At 39.8% G+C, this 21,689-nt stretch overlaps 2 protein-coding genes across 4 annotated transcripts in view; both read right to left on the minus strand.

Annotated features, from left to right (window-relative positions):
• SMC5 (structural maintenance of chromosomes 5) overlaps nucleotides 1-5,789 on the minus strand; it is an 81,195-nt gene extending 75,406 nt beyond the window's left edge. For both annotated transcript variants that reach the window (XM_079790087.1, XM_079790086.1), the window contains exon 1: nucleotides 5,514-5,789. In XM_079790087.1, coding sequence (XP_079646213.1) covers nucleotides 5,514-5,689 — 176 coding nt within the window. In that variant the 5' untranslated portion in view covers nucleotides 5,690-5,789. The remainder of the gene's footprint in view (nucleotides 1-5,513) is intronic.
• A 13,708-nt stretch (nucleotides 5,790-19,497) lies between these two features.
• MAMDC2 (MAM domain containing 2) overlaps nucleotides 19,498-21,689 on the minus strand; it is a 130,706-nt gene continuing 128,514 nt past the window's right edge. Inside the window, exons 13-14 of one of the 2 annotated variants that reach the window (XM_079790313.1) lie at nucleotides 21,132-21,216; nucleotides 19,498-20,993 (exon numbers count right to left, since the gene is read on the minus strand). In XM_079790313.1, the coding sequence (XP_079646439.1) occupies nucleotides 20,929-20,993; nucleotides 21,132-21,216 (150 nt within the window). In that variant the 3' untranslated portion in view covers nucleotides 19,498-20,928. Of the gene's footprint in view, nucleotides 20,994-21,131; nucleotides 21,217-21,689 lie in introns of those variants that run through there. The other variant, XR_013814506.1, reaches the window with a different exon arrangement.

The raw sequence follows: 21,689 nt of genomic DNA on the forward strand, positions 1-21,689 counted from the left end.
TACAAGAATAAACTGTGTTTTGCATACTCACAACTGTATACCTATTTTTGCCACACCCTACACATAAATAACAACCAAACACATTCAACTTTAATACTAAAAAAATGAATAATTTTGAAATGCCAGGTGGTAATAAAAACAAAAACAGGTAGTAAAAGAGAAGTATTTTCTGGCAAGTTTCCAACCCCACATTTCTACACAGCATCTATCTACCTTTTTCAGATGCTTTATTCTGTTAGCAGCTGGGTCTTAAAGGAACTCTTTATAATGGTTAATTAAAGTAAAACTCTTTGGGGAACTTCACACATCTGGAAAATTACCTGAGGTGGAATTTCTTAATCCCAACACACAAGCCCTATTCTTTTGACACTTGAATATTCTCCTGTGAAATCTCTGCACAACTCTTATTAAATAGTGTTGCAATTGGTATTTAAGAAAACAATAGAGACAACAGAAAAAAGCATGAGAATTTATGGTCTATACAATACACACATATATTATAAACAGGAAGAGTTGCCAAAAGCAAAACAAAGCCTTTGCATTTAAAATAATGAATTGTTCTGACTCTACATTATGTTTATTGGGAATTCCCTTTCTGTGAGTTCCCTTTCATCTAAGCTCCCCAGAAACAGCTATTGTCAAAGGCCCACCTCTTCTCATTTATATACTTTGCCTGGTATCCCATGTATTCTCTATGGCCTCAGAGAGCATCTACATGCTGAAAGTCAGCTCAGATGACCTATAAATGAAATTACCACCTCAATAACTTTATTTGGGAGTCCCACAACTGTCACTCAAACTTAACACATTCAAAACGAAAGCCACCATCTTTGTCATCCAAAACCACTCTTGTGATCTCTTAGTAAATGGTATCATTCAGAAACCTAGGCATTAGTTTTGAATTATCTTTGATTCTACCATTTCCTTAACCTCTACCCACAACACTCCATCAATCACCAAATCATGTTGGTAGACGTGCAAATCTGATGTCACTTGTTAAAAAAATAAAGAAAAATAAGAAAAATAAATAGGATCCTTAATAATTTAGCTCTCTCTAGCTTCCACTTTTTCTCCTTTCTATCTCCTTCCCCTCTTCTCTAATCAGACCTCTAAATCATATCTATGATGGATTTCCTTCAGTTTCTTGACTTATTTTAGGCTCCCTTCCTTTCTCCAATGGAGCCTTTGCACATGCTGTTCCTGCTACCTAGAAATCTTGCCCTCCACTCCCAACCCCATTGACTTGGTTCACGCATAGGAAACCTTCCCTTGACCATTCTTTTCCAGAACATTTTTCTCTAAGCTTCTTTCTCTCACTTCTTTCCTAAAACTCAGAAGTCCTTTCACTGTGAAAATAAAACCTCCCCTAGTTCTAGTTCTGCCTTTTCCAGCCAGATTTTTCCTTCTCTTCATATCGAAGTTTTACTTCCTCAACACTCATTCATTCTTCTCTGATCTGCAAGGGTATTCATCTTCCACTGCTCCATCAAAGGGTCAAAGATTTCCGAATTCTTAAAGCAGTGGGCTCTTTTTCACTCCTGTTATCTGACTTCAGTGTAGCAGAAAGTTTTGAAACACTCTTTTTCCTTGGCTTCTTTGATAATACTCTCCCACAGTTCTTCTCTCACCTCCCTGAATAGTTCCTTCTCAGCCTGTGAATTCCTCTTCAGCTCACCCTTAAATGTTGGCATTCCTCCAGGACTTTATACTTGGCCTTCTATTTCTCCTATTTATATTTCCTTTTGGGCAATCTCAACCATTTCTGCAACTTCAACAATTACTTATATGCATGATTCCCAAATCTCTCATGTGTTCACACTTTTCTATAAACTCAGGCACTTAAAATACTGTCTATGGAAGACCCCGCCCCCCGCCCGCAAGAAACTTGAAGTCACAGGATCCAAAAGGCGCTTATTATTATTCTCTCCAAAGTGTTCCCAGTTCTGAATAATGCCATATTTGACCAATTAGCCAATGCTTCAATTCTCCTTTACCCTAATGTTTCCCAATTAATCTGTTGCCAGATAGTAGAGGAGAAACCAAGATGGCGGCATAGGTAAACACCTAAACGGCTGCCTCGCACAACAATTTCAAAACTACAACTAAAAGACAAAATGGACATCATCCAGAACCACAGGAAGGCTGGCTGAGTGGAAATTCTACAACTAGAAGGAAAGAGAAAAGCACACTGAGACTCAGAGGAGCTGCAGAAGGCAGATGTACAGAGGCGCGCGCGCACACGAAGAGGGTTGGCAACTGAGTACGTGGCTGGCTTTCTCAATCGGGAGGGAGACAAAAGCTCCCGACTGCTCTGAACTCCAGTTCCGGGCGAGACTCTGGAAACCCAGACTCATTTGGGGAGAAACTGGATTGTTTGGCAGCGGGCGAAACTCAAGGGCGGCTTTCTCTCAGAGGTGCTTGCAGCGATTACCACGGGACACTGAGACCCAGGGGCCTCTTAGGGCAGGGCTGACGGGAAGCCATTGCTGTCTGCTCCACCCTGAGACTCCGCCCCATCCAAGCTGAGCACAAAGGCTTTTGCAAGTCTTGTCTCATAAGGGTGTCTCCAGCACAGAAGTTCTCCCATTGTAGACACAGCTGATCCTCACAGCCAAATAAATGGCCTGAAAGTCAATTCCTCCAAGTGATACCAACAACAATCAAGGCTTAACTACAACAAGACTGTGCACACAGCCCACAAAGGGGTGCACCAAGAGTGTCCACCTCAGGTAACTGGGGAGGCTGAGCCACTGCGCCCTATAGGACACCTAGCACACAAAGCCACTCTATCAACTCAGGGAAGCAGCCAAAATGAGGAGACAAAGAAACAGATCACAAATGAAAGAAATGGAGGAAAGCAAACGAATGGATATAGAGTCTAAAACTACGGTTATAAGGTTTTTTCAAGAATTTTCTAGAAAAGGCCGATAAATTTAGCAAGACCCTCGAGGATATGAAAAAGGACCAACTAGAAATTAAACATACACTGACTGAAATAAAAAATATTATACAGAGATCCAACAGCAAACTAGAGGATCACAAGAATCAAGTCAAAGATTTGAAATACAAAGAAGCAAAAAACACCCAACCGGAAAAACAAAAAGAAAAAAGAATCCAAAAATATGAAGATAGTGTAAGGAGCATCTGAGACAACTTCAAGTGTACCAACATCAGAATTATGGGGGTGCCAGAGAAGAGAGAGAGCAAGATACTGAAAATCTATTTGAAGAAATAATGACAGAAAACTTCTCCCACCTTGTGAAAGAAATAGACTTACAAGTACAGGAAGCGCACAGAACCCCAAACAAAAGAAATCCAAAGAGGACCACAAAAAGACACATCATAATTAAAATGCCAAGAGCAAAAGACAGAGAGAGAATATTAAAAGCAGCAAGAGAAAAACAGTTACCTACAAGGGAGCACCCATACGATTGTCAGCTGATTTCTCAACAGAAACTATGCAGGCCAAAAGGGAGTGGCAAGAAATATATTCAAAGTGATGAAGAGCAAGAACCTACAACCCAGCAAAGCTATCATTCAGAATTGAAGGTCAGATAAAGAGCTTCACAGATAAGAAAAAGCTAAAGGAGTTCATCACCGCCAAACCAGTATATGAAATGCTGAAAGGTATTCTTTAAGAAGAGGAAGAAGAAGAAAATGGTAAAGATAAAAATTATGAACAACAAATACATACCTATCAACAAGTGAATCTAAAAATCAAGTGAATAAAAAGTCTGATGAACAGAATAAACTGGTGAATATAATAGAATCAGGAGCATAGAAAGCGAGTGGACTGACAATTCTGGGGGCGGGGGGGAAGGGATGTGGGGGGTGTGGGAAGAGACTGGACAAAAATCATACATGGATGAGGACAGTGGGTGGGAGTACGGGCAGAGGGTGGGGTGGGAACCGGGTGGAGGGTAATTATGGGGGGGGGGAAGAGGAACAATTGTAATAATTTGAACAATAAAGATTTATTAACCTTTTGCACTCAGATGCCGAGATTAAAATTACTCTTTGAATGTATCAATACTTTTAAATATTAAAAAATCCAAATAAATAAGTTTGTATGAAAAGAAACTCCAGTTTTTTATTCTACTCCCACGCTTTGTAAAATCTGGGGTATTTAAAAAATTAAAACCCGAGTAGAATAAAGGAACCGAGAAAAAAGCAAGTGAGTGCAAAGGGTTAAAAATAAAATCTGTTGCCAGATTCTGTCAAATTTCTTGTATTTCCACTCCTACCTCCCCAGTGCTACTCAACAAGTTCAAATCCTGATCATCTCTTGCTTTCATATTGCGAGTCTTCTTGCCTCCAATCTTGCACCTTCTAATTCATCCTTTGCACTGCTTCCAGAGTAATATAAATCACTGCCATTTCCTAGAATGAAGCTGGAATTCCTTACACAGTATGTAACAGACCCTCAGTATCACCTATGTAACTACCTCTGCAGTATCACATATGTTCACATATTCACTCACATCCTATGGTTTACTAAAATACCTAAATATAACAAACTGTTGCAGGCAGTTCCTTCTGTCTACAGTCCTGTTCCCTTCTTTTAAGACTTTTATAACGTCCGTACAAAGCCCTTTCTCACAGTTGTGGAAGACAGTAACCACTTCATCCTTTGTGCCCCCATGCCATCCCCATGTATACATTATTATGGTAGGTAATTCATTTGATGATCTTTCCGGATCTGGATTCAAATAGTAATTCAAAGAATCGTTGTGAAGAAAGAATGAGAGAGCACTGTATAAATAAAGCACCTTCTTCCATAACTAGCATGATAGATGCTTGAAAAAAAAAAAAAAGTTGCTGTCATTGCAATTGTTTTCCCTACTCTGTACAAGCTTAAAAAAAAAAAAATCTTGGTCAAATGAACTGTAAGGTGCTACACTAACACGGTATGTGTATTTAAACATATTATTAAATTCTAAAATGATTATGATTAGTTGTCTGGAGGGACAGAAAGGAACCAGGGCAGAAAAGTGGATTTGTAAGGGTCAAGGGTCTGTTGGGAGGCTCAACAACTGAGAGTACGGGATTAATTTTCTTGTACTTTGCAACCTCCACCCCGTACCACCTTCACCATTTTTATCTACCTGGGCACTGCCACATCATCACTACCGCTCTGATTTAACTGTTGCTGCCAGGGAGTCCCACGGGCCCATAGTTCTGTGAATTCCAGATTATGTCCTCCCTCTGTAGGCCGTGACTTGCAGCGAGCAGAGATCTAATCCCTACTACGTCCCCTGTCCGGCCAATGACGCCTTCAAAAAACACCATGGTAAGAACGAATAAAACCAAAACAAAAACGCATCACACAAGACACACACCTCGCACACCAGCACACACATCAATCCCCACAGCCTACGAATATTTGTGCCGGTGACCACGGCCGGACCGACCAGCCAGGCACACGTCCACCCACCCACGCACCCACGCGCGCACCCGCACGCAGCGTGCGCCCCCAGGCCCGCTCGCCTTCCCCGCGGCCGCGGGCCACTCACAGGAAGTTCTCCATCGCGATGCGGACGATGGAGCCTTCCACAAAATGTCCGGACAACGACAGGGGCGGCGCCGAACTCTTTTTCTTGCTCGGGACCTCCGACGAGGGATCTTTCGGAAGAGGTCTCTTGGAGGCCAGGGGCGTTGGGGTCGAGGTCTTCCCGCTCGGAGTCGCCATCCTGGCTTCCCCTCGGCCCCACGGCGGCTTCCGTTCCCACCGACCAGCGCACTCGGCGCCCTGACGTCCCGCTCCCGCGCGAACTGCGCGGCGCGCGACACTGCCCGTGAGCCCGCCCCGCGCCTGCGCAGTCCAGCCCGGCGGCGTCCGTGGGCACGCCCCGCCCCGCCCCGCCCCGCCCCGGTCCCTGGGAAGCCTAATGTGCGGTGCGTGGGGGTGGCTGGAAGATTAGTGGAATTTGGCTACCGGACTTTCTTTTCTGTACATTCCTGCCATTTCCAGATGGTCGTTATTATTGTTTTAATTTAGAAAAAGATGTCCATTTAGTATTTTGAAAGCCCTTGCAGCGCTCTGGGGAAGCCGACCCGCGAGGGGACGGAGGGAGGCGTTTGCAGGAGGACCAAGGCGGGCGACGCGAGACCGGTCTTGCGTGGATTCCGCCCAAGTTTGCCGGGACTCGCAGGTCTTGGGCTCTTCCTCTTCTCCGTGTGCTTCCGTTTGCTTTCACTCAGGTCCCGGTGTCTTAAAAGAAAACTTCCAAATGGCTCCGTGCCCAGTGGCTGCCTTAAAGTGTCGTGCGAAGTCTCCCGCGCTCTCCGGCTTGTGAAAAGACTGCGTCGCCCAGACTCTTCCTATTTATTCCCTGCTCTCGCTCCCCAAGGCCTTATTAAGACCTCCTCCTCCCGAAGTTTCTAGTAATGCAGGAAGGAGAATGCCCTGGCTTCCTGAGAGGGTGCTTCCACTTAAACCTGCTCGCGTTCGTCCGGTTAACCCCTTCATTAAAGATGATCTTCACTCAACTAACTGTTTAATCAAGAGGCTTGGGCAGCCTAGCTCCTACCTACCTTTGTGGTGTGGGAGAGCGAAAAAGAACAAGCGAACCAACAAACGAAGGGTAATTTCAGGCTGTGGTAGGTGCTACAAGAAACTAAAACAAGGACTGTGATGGGGGAGGCAGGGAAGGCCTGTCTGAGGAGGTGATGCCTGAGCTAAAAGCCAAGGAGAAGGAGCCCAGTGCCTAAATGAGCACAGACCATTATTACAGGCAAGGACGAAGACTAATGGGCCAGCCAGTGGGGTGTTTGAGGAGCAAAGGCCGGTGTGGCTGCAGTGCAGTAAACAAGACTTCATGGCACACCTGTGCCCATCATGGCACAGCTGAATTTTATCTGAAAAGCAATGGGAAGCCGCTGGATGGTTTTAAGCAGGAGGGGGACAGGATTTGGTTCAAGTTTTAAAGTGACTTCTCTGGTTGCTGTTTGGAGGCGGTCAAGGTAGAAGTGGGTAGGCGATTTAAAAAGCTATTGCAGCCCTAGCCGATTTGGCTCAGTAGTCACAGCTTTGGCCAGCAGACTGAAGGGTCCCAGGTTCGATTCCCATCAAGGGCCTGCTGACTTTGGTTGCAGGCTGGAGCCCCGGCCGGCCCAAGGAGCGCATGCAGAAGGCGACCAATTGATATGCGTCTCTCTCACATCCATGTCTCTCTCTCTCGCTCGCTCGCTCTCTCTCTCTCTCTCTCTCTCTCTCGTCGTCTCACTCCCTCTCTTCCACTCTTTCTAAAAATAAATAAAAATCAATGGATAAATATTCTTGGGCGAAGATTAACAGCACTTAAATAAATAAAATAGAAAGCAATTGCAGTAGAACCCCAGTGCTCCTTTCCCTGGTCTCTGCTTTCTCCTCTTATGCAAGTAGAACCTGCATTCTCTTCAAAGTTATAACCGAAGAAAAAAGAATGAGTAAAAAGCACGTGAACTTGTCATGGTTACTAAAAATTTTTTAAAAAGCAAATTAAAATAAAGAATAATTTGAAAACTATCCAATGGCAGAAAAATAATAAAAATACTCAGTGCTTATGAAAGGGCACCATTATACTATTGTTAGATAAGACAAAGGTCTCAGGGTCTGGGCAGTTTTTACTAAATGCTGTCTTGCTAGATGCTAAAAGGTAGCACAGTATTTTGAAGACTCAGCTGCAACTTGGTGAGCTTGACCTGAAGTTTAGCCAGCTGCAAAGAAGAAAAACAATTAACTAAATAGTGCATAACAGCAATGGCTAAACCTCCATTCTGGGAGACAGAACTTTGGATATGAATCCCCTGTCTCCTTTACTTGTTGCAAATAAAACTACCTGAGGACAACCACATCTTGTCCTTGAATATAATATCCCAGCCAGGGAACCCCTTGAGTTCAATAGCACTATCATTCCTTACATTGCTAATACAAAAAAAAAAAAAATGAATTTGTTACCCTGCTTTAAGAGCCTTAGGAGAGTCAAATTCTTTGAAGAAATGATTACATCTGGGGGACTCTATCCTAATGGGAAAATAATATAGACAGTGGTAATGAGAATTGAGGGAAGAGAACCAGTCTGATCATTTGTGTACCATCATCATTTCTATAGTGAATCAAATGGTGCTTATAAACTTGAAATTTAAGAATGAGCCCCTGAACTTGTGATGACCCCACAAGTGCACTACACTATGAGTTCTTGTTTAATCAGCCAGCCAGTTATACTCTACCATCATACTTTAAAAAGGAAAATTCTGCTTCTAATTACAAAAGCAACATATGCTAAATGCAGTAATTTAAAAAAAAATTTTAAAGTAACTATATAGATGTACCATAATTGGTTTAAATCTCTTTTTAAAAAATACTGAGGATATTTTTCCCATTGCTTTCTAGAGAGAATGCAAGTGAGGGAGGAGTGGGAGGAGAGAGAGAAACATTGAAGTGACATGAGAGAGACACATGGATTGGTTACCTCCTGCACAACCCAGGTTGGGGAACCTGCAACCGAAGTACCTGCCCTTGAGAGGGTCAAATCCAGGCCCCTTCGGGTCTGCAGGCTGATGCTCTAACCACTGAGCAACCTGCCAGGGCTAAATGCAGATAATTTGGGAACACACAAAAAACCAAACACACAAAGGGAATAATTACTCATAATTCCTTTACCCAGACAAGTCACTGTTAAGATTTTGCTGTATTTTTTGACATATTTTTTACTTGTTCATGTATGGTTTGCTCCTTTCATTAGGAAAAAAAAAATGATGACACTACACAAATTATATATAGTATTACTTGACCTCCTTTTCTCACTGAATATATTATGAATATCTTTCCATGACATTAATTTCTATGACATAATTTTAAGTAACTATATAGATGTACCATAATTGATTTAAATGTCTTTTGTTGGGCTTTGTATAACTGGAATTTAGCATGAACCAAGGATACTCTGCAGACTATAATGGCTCAGTGCTACCTAACATTCTTTAAAAATTTCATGCACCCATAAAATTATGCACACTTACCTTGCCACATCTGGATTCTTTCATTCCACTGATGAAAACTGTCTGCATTGCAAAGAGTGGTGGTTAAAGAGGCAGAGGGATAAAGTCTTTAGAAAGATTATAAATTAACAAGAATGTGTTGATGAGTGAGTGAGACACAATAGCTAATCCTACACTTCCTAGGGTTAAAAGTCCAGTCATCAGCTGAATTCATTACCCCATCCTTGCTAGCTAATAGATATGGCAAAATAATTGCATTTAACATTCTACAGACCAAGGAGTAAGTGACCAGGGGGCTTTTATATATATTTTTTTAATCATTGAGGATATTTTTCCATTGATTTTTAGAGAGAGTGGAAGAAAGAGGGAAAGACAGAAATATCAATGTGAGGAAACACATCTATTGGTTGCCTTCAACATGCACCCTGACCAGGGCCCAGCCCAAGGAAGAGCCTGGAACCGAAGTATGAGCCCTTGACTGGAATCGAACCTGGGACCCTCTGGTCTACAGGCTGACACTCTATCCACTGAGCCAAACCAGCTAGGGCACCAGTGGTCATTTTGAGTGATGGCCTTTCATTCTGCAGAAACTTGAAAACTGACACAAACAGAAAGCCGGCAGAAAGGGGCAGGGTCAAGGATTACACACTTCATCTCACCATCGAAATACCATCTTCAGTGTTTGTTCTCTTTCTGGGCTTCACTTCAAGCCCTTGATAATGGTGCCACAGTAGCAAGGAGGTGGACAAGATGCATGGAGTGGGACTCCACTGAGACGTCTCGAGACATTTTACTATTCTAACAAGAACCCTCACAGGTTAACAGGAATAATCTCCTCTGCTTTATATACCAAGTAAGAGGACATATTATGTTTGCTTTTGGCAAATTCTTAAAGTGAAAAAGTGAACCCTCATGGCTTGAAAGAGAGGGAAGCAGTCAGATGCTAAAACCTGAGTCCTTGGCACCCAGGAACAAACCTTCTCGCACTCCCTCCACCTTCCTGCCATGTACACTTTCTAACTGACCTAGTTAAAGAACTCCTGGGGAAGATCTAGGCAGGGATGAGGCGTTCCGAGCACCCTTCCCCAAGGGACCTAAAACCCCATAGAGCAAGCTTCTGCTAGAGATAATTTGTTTCTAACATAATACAAAACAAAATACCTACTTATACTGCCGTCATATTAGTATTAGAGTTGTTTGTAGTAATAGCTATAGTATTAGTAGTAATAGCTAAAACCAACAGCACTTACCATACACCAAACTACTGTTCTAAGCACTTTTTCATAATTCATTTTATATTCTGTACCAGTGTCTCAACAGATTTGCCCCTTTCCAAAATTTCCATCTCTTGGATACAAAAACCAACTGAAAGACTAAAAAAATCATTAGGAATTAATATTAGATTTCAGAGGTTCTTTGTGATGTGTCATGATAGAAAGCCTAGAGCTAAACCGGCCTTCATTTCTTTTGAGAATATAAAATTGGAGAACAGTATTAACTTGCTCCAGAAGGAATTTACCTTTAATTCCTTCATGAATAAGGTGCTAAAGCACCATGTGCAATCCCCTCTGCAAGTCCTTGCAAAGTGAATTGATAGTCCTTCTTGCCCAGGCTAGGTCAGGAGCATCTGGGGTGAGAGCAAGGGTTTCTTCTCACTCCTTGTTACTTCCCAAAGGAAAGAAAGTGGGCAATTGTTAGAACTGTGGAGAATCTGTTGAAATTAGTTATATGAATTATTAAATTCAGTTCTGTGGTATTGGTCACCAAGAGTGACATTTCATCCAGGCATCTCAACAAGCTGGGGTATTGCTGAACTCTCCGATAAACTTGGTGGTTTTAATTTCTCACTTCCATAGCTTTGATTGGTAATAATAAAACTCTTTTTTAATAATTAAAGTTGTGTTTTTGGAAGTTTGAAAATCCAAAAGAGCACTAAACAGAAACTAACATCCATTCATCCATATATCTATAATAATAAAAGCATAATATGCTAATTAGACCAGACAGCCAAACCACCTTCTGGACGTCATTCCGGATGTCCTTCCAGACAAAGCCATGGCAGCAGGGGCTGAGGCAGAGGCGATTAGGGGCGATCAGGCAGGCAGGCGAGCAGTTAGGGGCAATCAGGCAGTCAGAGTGGTTAGGGGTGATCAGGCAGACAGTCAAAGTGGTTATGGACGATCAGGCAGGCAGGCAGGCGAGCAGTTAGGGGTGATGAGGCAGACAGGCAGAGATGGTTAGGGGTGATGAGGCAGGCAAGCGAGCCATTAGGGGCGATCAGGCAGGCAGGTGAGCAGTTAGAGACAATGAGGCAGGCAGGCGAGCAGTTAGGGGTGATGAGGCAGGCAGGCGAGTAGTTAGGGGTGATGAGGCAGGCAGGCAAGTGGTTAGGAGCGGACAGGCAGACAGGCAGGTGAGCGGTTAGGAGCCAGTGGTCCCAGATTGCGAGAGGGATGTCTGACTGCCAGTTTAAGCCCGAACCCGCAGGGCCTAAACTGGCAGTCAGACATCCCCCAAGCGGTCCCGGATTATAAGAGGTGAAGGCTGGGCTGAGGGACCCCCCCTCCTGTGCACGAATTTCATGCACTGGGCCTCTAGTCTATAATAAAGAATTAACACTGCTTACAATTTGATTTCATCTAGTTTTTTTTTCTATTATCTACTTTTAAAATTTATACATGAAGCATATAAATCTATTGTCCTTTTAAAAGTTAAAACAATGCAGATAAAATTAGTGTGTATTTGACATTTTTTCTCAGTTTTGTTCCTGCACTCCTTATCCCCTAGTTAACTACTCTTACACACGTATTCATTGTGTATTGTAATGTCCTTTAAGGCAATTTTAATATTTTACAAGCATTTGAACTAGAGAAGATACATAGTAATATTTTGAGTCTGAATATATCACATAAATGTATTACATAAACACACAATGTATTACATGTATACATTATTAACATATAATAAGAGTAGTTATACAACTTGGTTTTTCATTCAAAAATCTAATTTTGAGATATATCCATGTAGACTCATATAAATCTGGTTTTCTTTGAACTTTTCTAGAGTTTTATATGTATATATCATACTTTATCCATTACTCTACAGATCTGACATATGGATTGCTTCCAATTTTTCATTTTTACAAACATTGCTTCCCTTAAAGGAACACACAACCCTGCCAACACATTGACTTTAGCCTCATGCATTCCATTTTCAGAATTCTAACTTCCAGACGTGTAAGATAATAAATGTGCTGTTTTGTGACACAAATAGTGTAGCAGAGTGTAGTAATTTGTTACAGCCACAACAGGAAATGAATGCAAATATAGAGTCTATTTCAATAAGTGATGGGAGAACTTGGCAATTTTACTGGATATAATCCCAGATGAATCAAAGACTTAAAGGTGATAGGCAAACATTTAATTTTTTAGAAGAAACCACATGGGAACATCTTTCAAAACACAAGGTAAGGAAGAGTTTCTTAAATAAGACAAAATATACATAAATCATTAATAAAATTAAAAGATTATTAGTTAATATATAATAAAAACTATGGTCTTTCATGAGTGGGGCTAAGGAATGTGGGAAGCCTCTAAAAGCTGGAAATGGCTGCCCTGTCCGGGTGGCTCAGTGGGCTGGAGTATCATCCCATGCACCAAAGGGGAGGGGGGAGTCACAGCTAAAAAAGAAAAAAAGACACTTGCAACCTTTAATACAAACAGAAGCTTAATATCTGGAATATTAGAGAATCCCTACAAAAATATACGAATATGATACATACCCTCCTCCCCAACAACCCTTTAAGAATCAGGAGGAACAAAATCTCTGAGGGGGGAGTGAGATAGGGTATGTGGCCAAAGGGCTTTAATCGATAAGGGCTATAAGGGCTATCAAGGAGATAGTGAGGCAACCCCCCCTCCCTCATGGATTTATGGCTTAGCACCTGCAGAAGACCAGTTCGATTCAACATGGTGACTAATTTCACCTTGTGGGAACCTCTAGTCTCACTATACACTCAATGTAATATTAGCATACTACATGACATCACCATAATCAAAACAGAAAGCTAAGGACACAAGGTGATATCTAGGGGGCTCGTCCAAGAAGTCTCCACCCCTTCCCCCCAGAAAAATCCTGAATATTCTTCCCCCTTCTTGAATGCCTTACCCTTCGATGAAATGAGCCTCAATGAAAGAAGTAAATCCCACTAGGGAGGGGCTGCTCTGTCGGTGGAGTAGCCACTCTGCCTCACTGCTTCACTAATAAACTCTCTTTAATATTAAATTCTAAAAATAAATAAATAAATAAACAATTTAAAAAGAGAGCAAGAAAATGATACATAGTTCAATTAAACAAATGGGCAAAATAGGCATTTTACATGAATAGACATAGGACATATAAGATGCTCAATTTAACTCATAATTAGAAAAATGCAAATTAAAACCTCAATGAAATACAATTTCATAATTATTAGACTGGCAAAAATTAAAGTCTGACACTAGCAAGTTTTGGCATCATCTATACTGGTAAGGATAGTGTAGGTTAGTGTAACCACTTGGGAAGCAGTTTTTCATCATTGAGTTAAGTGTACATATCATACAAACCTGCAATTTATGTATTAGCTATATAACAATAAGGAATTATTTTCCCATGGGTACCTGGCTATTTGTATGAGAATATTTTAGCAGCACTATTCACAATAGCAAAGCACTAAGAAAAACCCAGGTATCCATCAATGATAGAATGGGTTAATTACAAGTATAATCATGTAATGGAAAACCATACCATAGAGAAATGAACTACAGCTAGAAATGCAACATGGCTGAATCCCCAAAACATAATTTTGAGCAAAAAGGCAAATTATACATGACTATATATATATATATATATATATAGTGAATTTTTATATGTGGTACTTTTACTATCATTGATATATATATTCATTTATTATCATTGATTCATGAATATGTATAAATTCATTTTACTATCATTGATAGATATAAATGTGTGTATATATACATATAACCATATAAAACATGATTTCTTCCTTGTTTATCTGAAAATATTATTTTGCCCTTTTGAATGATAAAATTCTCAGTTGACATTTATTTTCTCTCAACATGTTAAAAATATTACACTGTCTTCACACTTTCCTCATGATTGATTTTAAATTTTCATTCCTCTGTAGTTCATCTGTCTTTTCATTCTAGTTATATTTCAATCTCTTTGCCTTTGGCATTCCATAATTTCATAATGATGTATCTAGGAATGGATTTATTTTGACTTATATTGCTCAGAATTTGTTGAACTTCTTGATTTTGAGCATTTTTAGGCATGTCCAATTCTTAAATAGTCTCAAATATTCTCCCTTTGAATATACCCTCCCTCCATTCTGTCTTTCTGGAGCTCTTATTTTAATATACTAGTATGTATATATTAATACACTAGTACATATGTATATATTAATACACTAGTATGAAAGACAGAATGAATGATAGTCTCATTCATTGTATCCTTTATATTTTTTCACTTTTTTATCTTTCTATATATTACATTCTGGTTTATTATCTTATATTCTAGCTCACCATGTCTCTTCTATTTTATGCAGCTAACTAAATATTTGTCTTTTCCATGGACTCTTTCATTTTAATGACTGTATTTTTCATGTTAGAAGTTCTGTTTGGTTCCCTTTAAAATCTACCTGCTTATTTTTCATAGAGTACTGTTTTGTTCTGTTATGTTTTCAATGCTTTTATTGGGGGGGGGGTCTAATTATTTAAAAAATAGTTAAAGTGTCTGTCAAAATGTTTCATTCTATTGCCTGGCCAGCGTGGCCCAGTGGTTGAGCGTCGACCCACGAAGCAGGAGGTCCCGGTTTGGTTCCCGGTCATGGCACATGCCTGGGTTGTGGGCTCGACCCCCCATTGTGGGGCGTACAGGAGGCAGCCGATCAATGATTCTCTCTCTCTTTCTGAAATCAATAAAAATATATTTTTAAAAATTTCATCCTATGAAGTCTTGGGTATCTAATTCTGCTGTTCATTGATGGTTGATTTTTGCTTCTAGTGGACTATTTCACTAAATGTTTTGTAATTTTGGATTGTGTGTCCTTTTTCCATGCAGTTTTACATGTGGGGAACTTGTACAGTCTGGGTTCGGTGCATGGCTCTCTAAAGGAGGTTTTTATTTGTTTTTTTCCAGGTACTCTACGCGTATCACAGGCCAGGGACATATTTTCATGTTAAAGTGTGAGTTTGTGGATTTATAGACCATGAAATTTTGATGGACCAAAGAGATTATATCCTTTGTGATTTTTTAAAAAAATCCACATACATATTTGTACTAAACTAAATGCTTTCACTGAGCTTTTGTTTACTTAATCCACATTTGTCGAGCATGCTAGGCTGTGAGAGCACCACCACTGACTGAGCATTGTTGAGGAGATGGACATGAAAACAAGAAGTTAGGTTTAGCATGATAAATTTTGCTAGGAGCATATGTACAGGGTAAGTAGCCCAGAAGCAGCATTAATAGTGGCTGGATTAGGAAGAACAAAGGGGAAGGCGTTGCCCAGGTACTGGTTAAAATGGGCCGTGTATTGTCAGTAATAAGAAAAAATTGATAAAAGGACAAGATTATATGGTTGCTTTATCCTTAAGATGGCACTATAAACTCACAATTCCTTTGTAGAGAAAGAATACAAATAACTGTGATTTATCCAAAAATTTCACTCAAACCTTATAAACTTGAATGGCACTTGTGTGTAAGATACTAAATGCTTCCATGTGATATTTGCATTTAATCTTTACAGCAACCTAAAGAAGCAGAGTCAAGTATTTGCCCCATTTTGCAGACCAGAAATAGAAGTCGGAGAGGGTGGAAGTGACTTGTCCTCAGTCAGAAAGCCTGTAAAAGCAAAACCTGGATTTAAACGGAAACAGCCTGAATCTGGAACCGTGCACTTAATCACTATGCTGTATCACCTCTTTATAGTAATCCACATGATAAAAATGCCACCACATTAGCATGATCAGTTACTAAAACTCGTTAGTTCTCCCAGTTCTAGTTAAATCACACAGGAAAACATGTCCCCGTCTGGCAATAAGTCAGAGTCCATGTTAGTAGGTTTCCATTGGTTGCTCTGCCCAGACTTCAACCAAGAAGCTGGCCTGTCGTCCCTGGTCAGATGCTCCCCCCTAGGCCCTCTCATAGCACCCTAAGCATATGATGTTTTGGTGCTTAGCACTCTGAACTGTGCCGACAGGTTTAGATCTCTGCTTTGCTCACTGATATGTGAGCATCTTTGTAACCCCCATGCTTGGTATAATGCCTGCGGCATAGATTTCTCAAGTCTTTGCTGAACCTTTTCTTCTTCCACATTAAACCAGCCCTTGCATCACAGCCATTATTTTCTCAGCCTCCCCTTTTTCACTACCTTCACACCTAGACAGCAAATTATAGGAGAGAAGACAATTGTGTGAAAAAAAAGTTTCTATCGGAAACACTTGTGTGTTTAGGTGAAAACTGGAATAAATGCAAACACTGGGGATAAATGTTAAGTGCTACCTGTTAAAGTTAGTATGCCTTCCTCCCAGGATATTTCTAAACCCGAGAAAACTATACCATGTTTACTATCCTTCCATATTTCCCATCCAGGTGAAATTTAGTTCAAATGAATGCCAAAGGCAACCTGGAAAAGGAAGAGAAGCATCCAAAAAGCAAATCCTGCAAAATCCTCCCATGAGGGAGGGTAAATGAATCTGCTCACCTTCCACCTCCTCTCTCCTCTTACAGGAACTTCAGATTGTTTCTGCACAACAAATGGCAATAATGACCTCCTTCCTTTCTGCCTAAGTCAGTAACTAGTTCCCAACTCCCCCTCACCCCACAAGTCCCAAAGCTGGTGTCCCAAGTAGTATTCCTGACTCTGCAATCTTTGGGGCAATTTTGGTAGCCAATAAATCCTCTTGAGTGAGGGAAACTCGGAACCTTTTGCTAGAGTTTAAATTAATACTGTGGATGGAGCTGTCAGGAGAGTTAGGTTCAGAAGGCAGTCTGATGAGGATTAAAACACAAGTTTGGCAGTGAAACAGACTCAGGTGCAAAATTAGGCCCTGTCCAGCTGGTGTGGCTCAGTGGTTGAGCATCGACCTATGAACCAGGAGGTCATGGTTCGATTCCCGGTCAGGTCACATGTCTGTGTTGCAGGCTCAATCGCCAGTAGGGGGCGAGCAGGACGCAGTCGATCAATGATTCTCTCTCATCATTGATGTTTCTATCTCTCTCTCCCTCTCCCTTCCTATCTGAAATCAATAAAAACTATTTTAAAAACAAACAAACAAACAAAAAATCTAGGCCCTGCACTAGCAGCTGTACTTGAACAGTATCACTTTCCCTATTTATAATGGAAATATCCCTAGATCTATTTCATGGGCTATCAGAATGATAATATGAGTGAATTCGTGTAAAGCTCTTTGCACAATGCCTAAAAATAGTTAAGTATTCAATAAATGTTAGCTAGATTACTATGGATTTATGTAATCCATAAGCAAGGAGGCTAGTGAATGAATTCATTCATTCACCACTATTAAAAACCCCTTACTATGCACTAGATACTAGGTCCTAGAGACACAATCTTCATTTCTTTATTCAGCAGATATAACTAAGCTCTGGACAGGAGCTACATTTTGAGGAAATTAAACAGTCTAGTTTGCTGTTGAATTGGTCAACATCTTGAAATCTTCCTTTCCCAGTGATTCAACTCTAGGGATTTCCCTGCTCTGATAATTAATCATCATGACTGGAATGGATTTGGTTTACAAAATTTTGCTTTACTATGAAAGTTTATTTTATTTTCTCCATAAATCTCAGAGTGTTTATTTTGCATAGTTGAATATTTTCTTTTTCTAAGTAATGTGGTGTTCAGGGAGATATAATGTTCTTTATAGATTAATTTATGAATTTTGATGGGAAATCCTCTATCAGAACAATGTATTTGGGGGTACACAAAGCAGTAAGAGGTATGGGCTTTGGGGGCAGAGAGACCTGATGCCGAGTTCCTTCACTTAACAGCTATATTATTTTTCATTCTTCTGAGCCTTGGTTTTCTTATCTTTGAAAAGGGATAATAATATCTCCAGCTACAAGGATGTTGAAGGGATTAAATTCATCCATCCATCCATCCATGCACCCACCTATCCATCCTTCCATCCATTCATGCAAGTATTGATTGAGCACCTATTATATACTAGACATTCTTCTGGGTACTGAGACTACAAAGGTAAACAAAACAAGCCAGAGTCCTTATCCTCATACAGTTTATATTCTAAAAAGATAAAGTTTGGGGGGACATTGAGATTGTTTATGTGAAATAAAATACTTAAAAATCAATTATTCCATCAATGTATGCAGTGCTATGTCACTAGTAAAAGGCTTAAGAAGCAGTTAGTATATAGACCAATGGAATAGAATAGAGAACCCAGAAATCGACCCAAACCACTATGCTCAATTAATATTTGACAAAGGAGGCAAGAACATACAATGGAGTCAAGATAGTCTCTTCAATAAATGGTGTTGGGAAAATTGGACAGATACATGCAAAAAAATGAAATTAGACCACCAACTTACATCATACACAAAAATAAGCTCAAAATGAATAAAGTTCTTAAACGTAAGACAGGAAACCATAAAACTATTAGAGATACCCACAGGCAGCAAAATCTCAGACATATGCCGAAGCAATATCTTCACCGATACAGCTCCTAGAGCAATGGACATTAAAGAGAAAATAAACAAATGGGACCACATCAAAATAAAAAGCTTTTTCACAGCAAAAGAAACCATCAACAAAACAACAAGAAAGCCCACTGCATGGGAGAACATATTTGCCAATGTTATCACTGATAAGGGTTTAATCTCCAACATTTACAGGGAACTCATACAACTTAACAAAGGGAAGATAAACAACCCAATCAAAAAATGGGCAACGGATCTAAATAGATACTTTTTGAAAGAGGACATAAGGAAGGCCAGGAGACATATGAAAACATGCTCAAAGTCACTAATTATCTGAGAGATGCAAATCAAAACAACAATGAGGTACCATCTCACACCTGTCAGAATGGCTATCATCAACAAATCAACAAATGACAAGTGCTGGCGAGGATGTGGAGAAAAAGGAACCCTTGTGCACTGCTGGTGGGAATGCAGGCTGGTGCAGCCACTGTGAAGAACAGTATGGAGTTTCCTCAAAAAACTAAAAATGGAACTCCCATTTGATCCAGTAATCCCACTTCTAGGAATATATCCCAAGAAACTAGAAACACCAGTCAGAAAGGATATATGCACCCCTATGTTCATAGCATCACAATTTACCACAGCTAAGATTTGGAAACAGCTTAAGTGCCCATCAGCAGATGAGTGGATTAAAAAACTGTGGTACATCTACACAATGGAATACTACGCTGCGGTAAAAAAGAAGGAATTCTTACCATTTGCAACAGCATGGATGGAGAGCATTATGCTAAGTGAAATAAGCCAGTCAGAGAAAGATAAATATAACATGATCTCACTCATTTGTGGAATATAATGAACAACATAAACTGATGAACAAAAACAGATCCAGAGACAGAGACAGAGAAGCATCGATCAGACCATCAAACCTCAGAGGGCAGGTTGTGGAGGGCAGGGGTAAGGGGGAGAGATCAACCAAAGGACTTGTATGCATGCATATAAGCCTAACAAATGGACACAGACACCAGGGGGTGAGGGCTTGAGTGGGGGGGGGAGAGTGGGCGAGGAGAGGTCAATGAGGGGGATAAGGACACATATGCAATACCTTAATCAATAAAGAAAAAAAATAAAATAAAATGTCTGATATAAAAAAAAGAGAAGCAGTTAGTTATGGCAGAGTAGAAATTCAAATTGGAATCTGCAATTAAGTAGTAAAGATATTCTGACAACAAAAAATAATGTAGAAATGAGTTAATTGCCAGTGAAAAGATTTTCAAATTACCTTTTATTAGGTAATCTTATAATTTCATAACAGCTGTTTAGGTATATAAACAAGTATATACAATTTTCTAAACATGAAAAGCAGTAGTTTATTATTTCTGCTGGCATTTATATTACTCAAAACCTTACCAAAAACATGTTATAAAAATCAATAAAATTGTTTGACACACTTAAAAAAATTTGGGGCATGTGTACATAATTATTTTCAAGCTTGCTTTATAAAAAAAGAGTGCAATTTCTATCCATGTGTTCATAGTGACTTTCAAAAGTAGTTTAAGGGGTGGGGGGAAGAAGGTAGCATTGCCTTGTAATACAGCATTAATTAATACTGACTTAACCTGGGACACTCATAAAAGATCCTTTGTTAACTAACATGTAGTAAAAATATTTAAAAATCAAAACTCCATTTCCATGAATAAAACATAGAAAATAAGACTTTACATTCTTAGGCTAACTTGTTACCATAAAAACTGCATTCATTTTGCAGATATTACTGACACCCACATTATTTCTTTAAACATATTACTATATTTGAAATTCAAATGGAAACCCACAGACTTCTCCTCCTCCCAATACATTCACTGAATGCAGATTTAAGTGAGCACATCTCATTTTGATTGTGCCTTTTACTTGTGTGCTTTAAAAATGACTACAGTATAGTACATTTGTGTTTTTAACTGGTACCAGAATTAAGATGAGTGATCTATGCAAAACCAGCCGCCTGTACTTCTAGTAACAGTTGTCATATGAAAAAAAAGAAAAAAAAAGAAAAGCCCTGAGTCAGTATTTTTTGCAAAAGTAATGAAGAAGAGTATTCTGACGTCATTTTATAACTTATAAAATAGTTAAGACTGTCCAGTATTCATTTGTGTTGTTTTCATTTTGATTGAAGAGGTAATGCTTTTGTTTAGTTAATCCAATTCAGGTTATTTCTTAATATTCAATTTCATTTAAATCCTCAGAATATCCTGATGACTGCTGAGTTATATCTTCTATTTCTGTCAGGAGATAAATAGACAATAATAGTTCCCTCCATTTTTATTGTAGAAAAATACCGAATTTGCATTCTTATCATTTGAGACTGTTGCAAAATCCCTTTTCAATCAAGGTTATATAATTGGGAAAAATACTGTTACCTGCACAGGGTCCTGCTTGGAATTTAACATCATCAATGGCAATATCACTTCTTATTGACATTCCCCGAATGGCCTCAAAAATTATCTGAAAAGTAAGAAAGTTTGAATTTAGAAATAGAGTCATCCTGATAAAACAAGACCGATCAGGGACGGATCCAGGTTATATGGGACTAGAAGCTTAGCCTGTTCTTAGGGCTCCCTTTAAGAAAGAGAATACAAAATCACAACTTCCAATTTAGGTACTAAAGAGAATACTTATTTCTAATGTAAAGAAATTCACAACAAATTACTGGAGCCGGGGAAATTCAGAGCCCTTTCTCCTGAGAAAATACCTTTAGGTAATTTCCTAGAAACGCTCACCTTGCAATGCTTCCTGGTGAGGACCTGGCTTCCCTTCCCCTCCTAGAACATTCCCCTCCTAGCACTCAGGGCCTATGAGGGTGATGGGCCCAGAAGTGCAGGCTCTCCGTAAATCTGCCTTTGATCCTGACGCTAGGTGGAAGAACTTAATATAACTGATGAGACCCATGTATGAACAGCAAAGCACAATCATTAAAT

The sequence above is a fragment of the Cnephaeus nilssonii genome (genome assembly GCF_951640355.1).
Source record: "Cnephaeus nilssonii genome assembly, chromosome: 14".
Classification (NCBI taxonomy): domain Eukaryota; kingdom Metazoa; phylum Chordata; class Mammalia; order Chiroptera; family Vespertilionidae; genus Cnephaeus; species Cnephaeus nilssonii.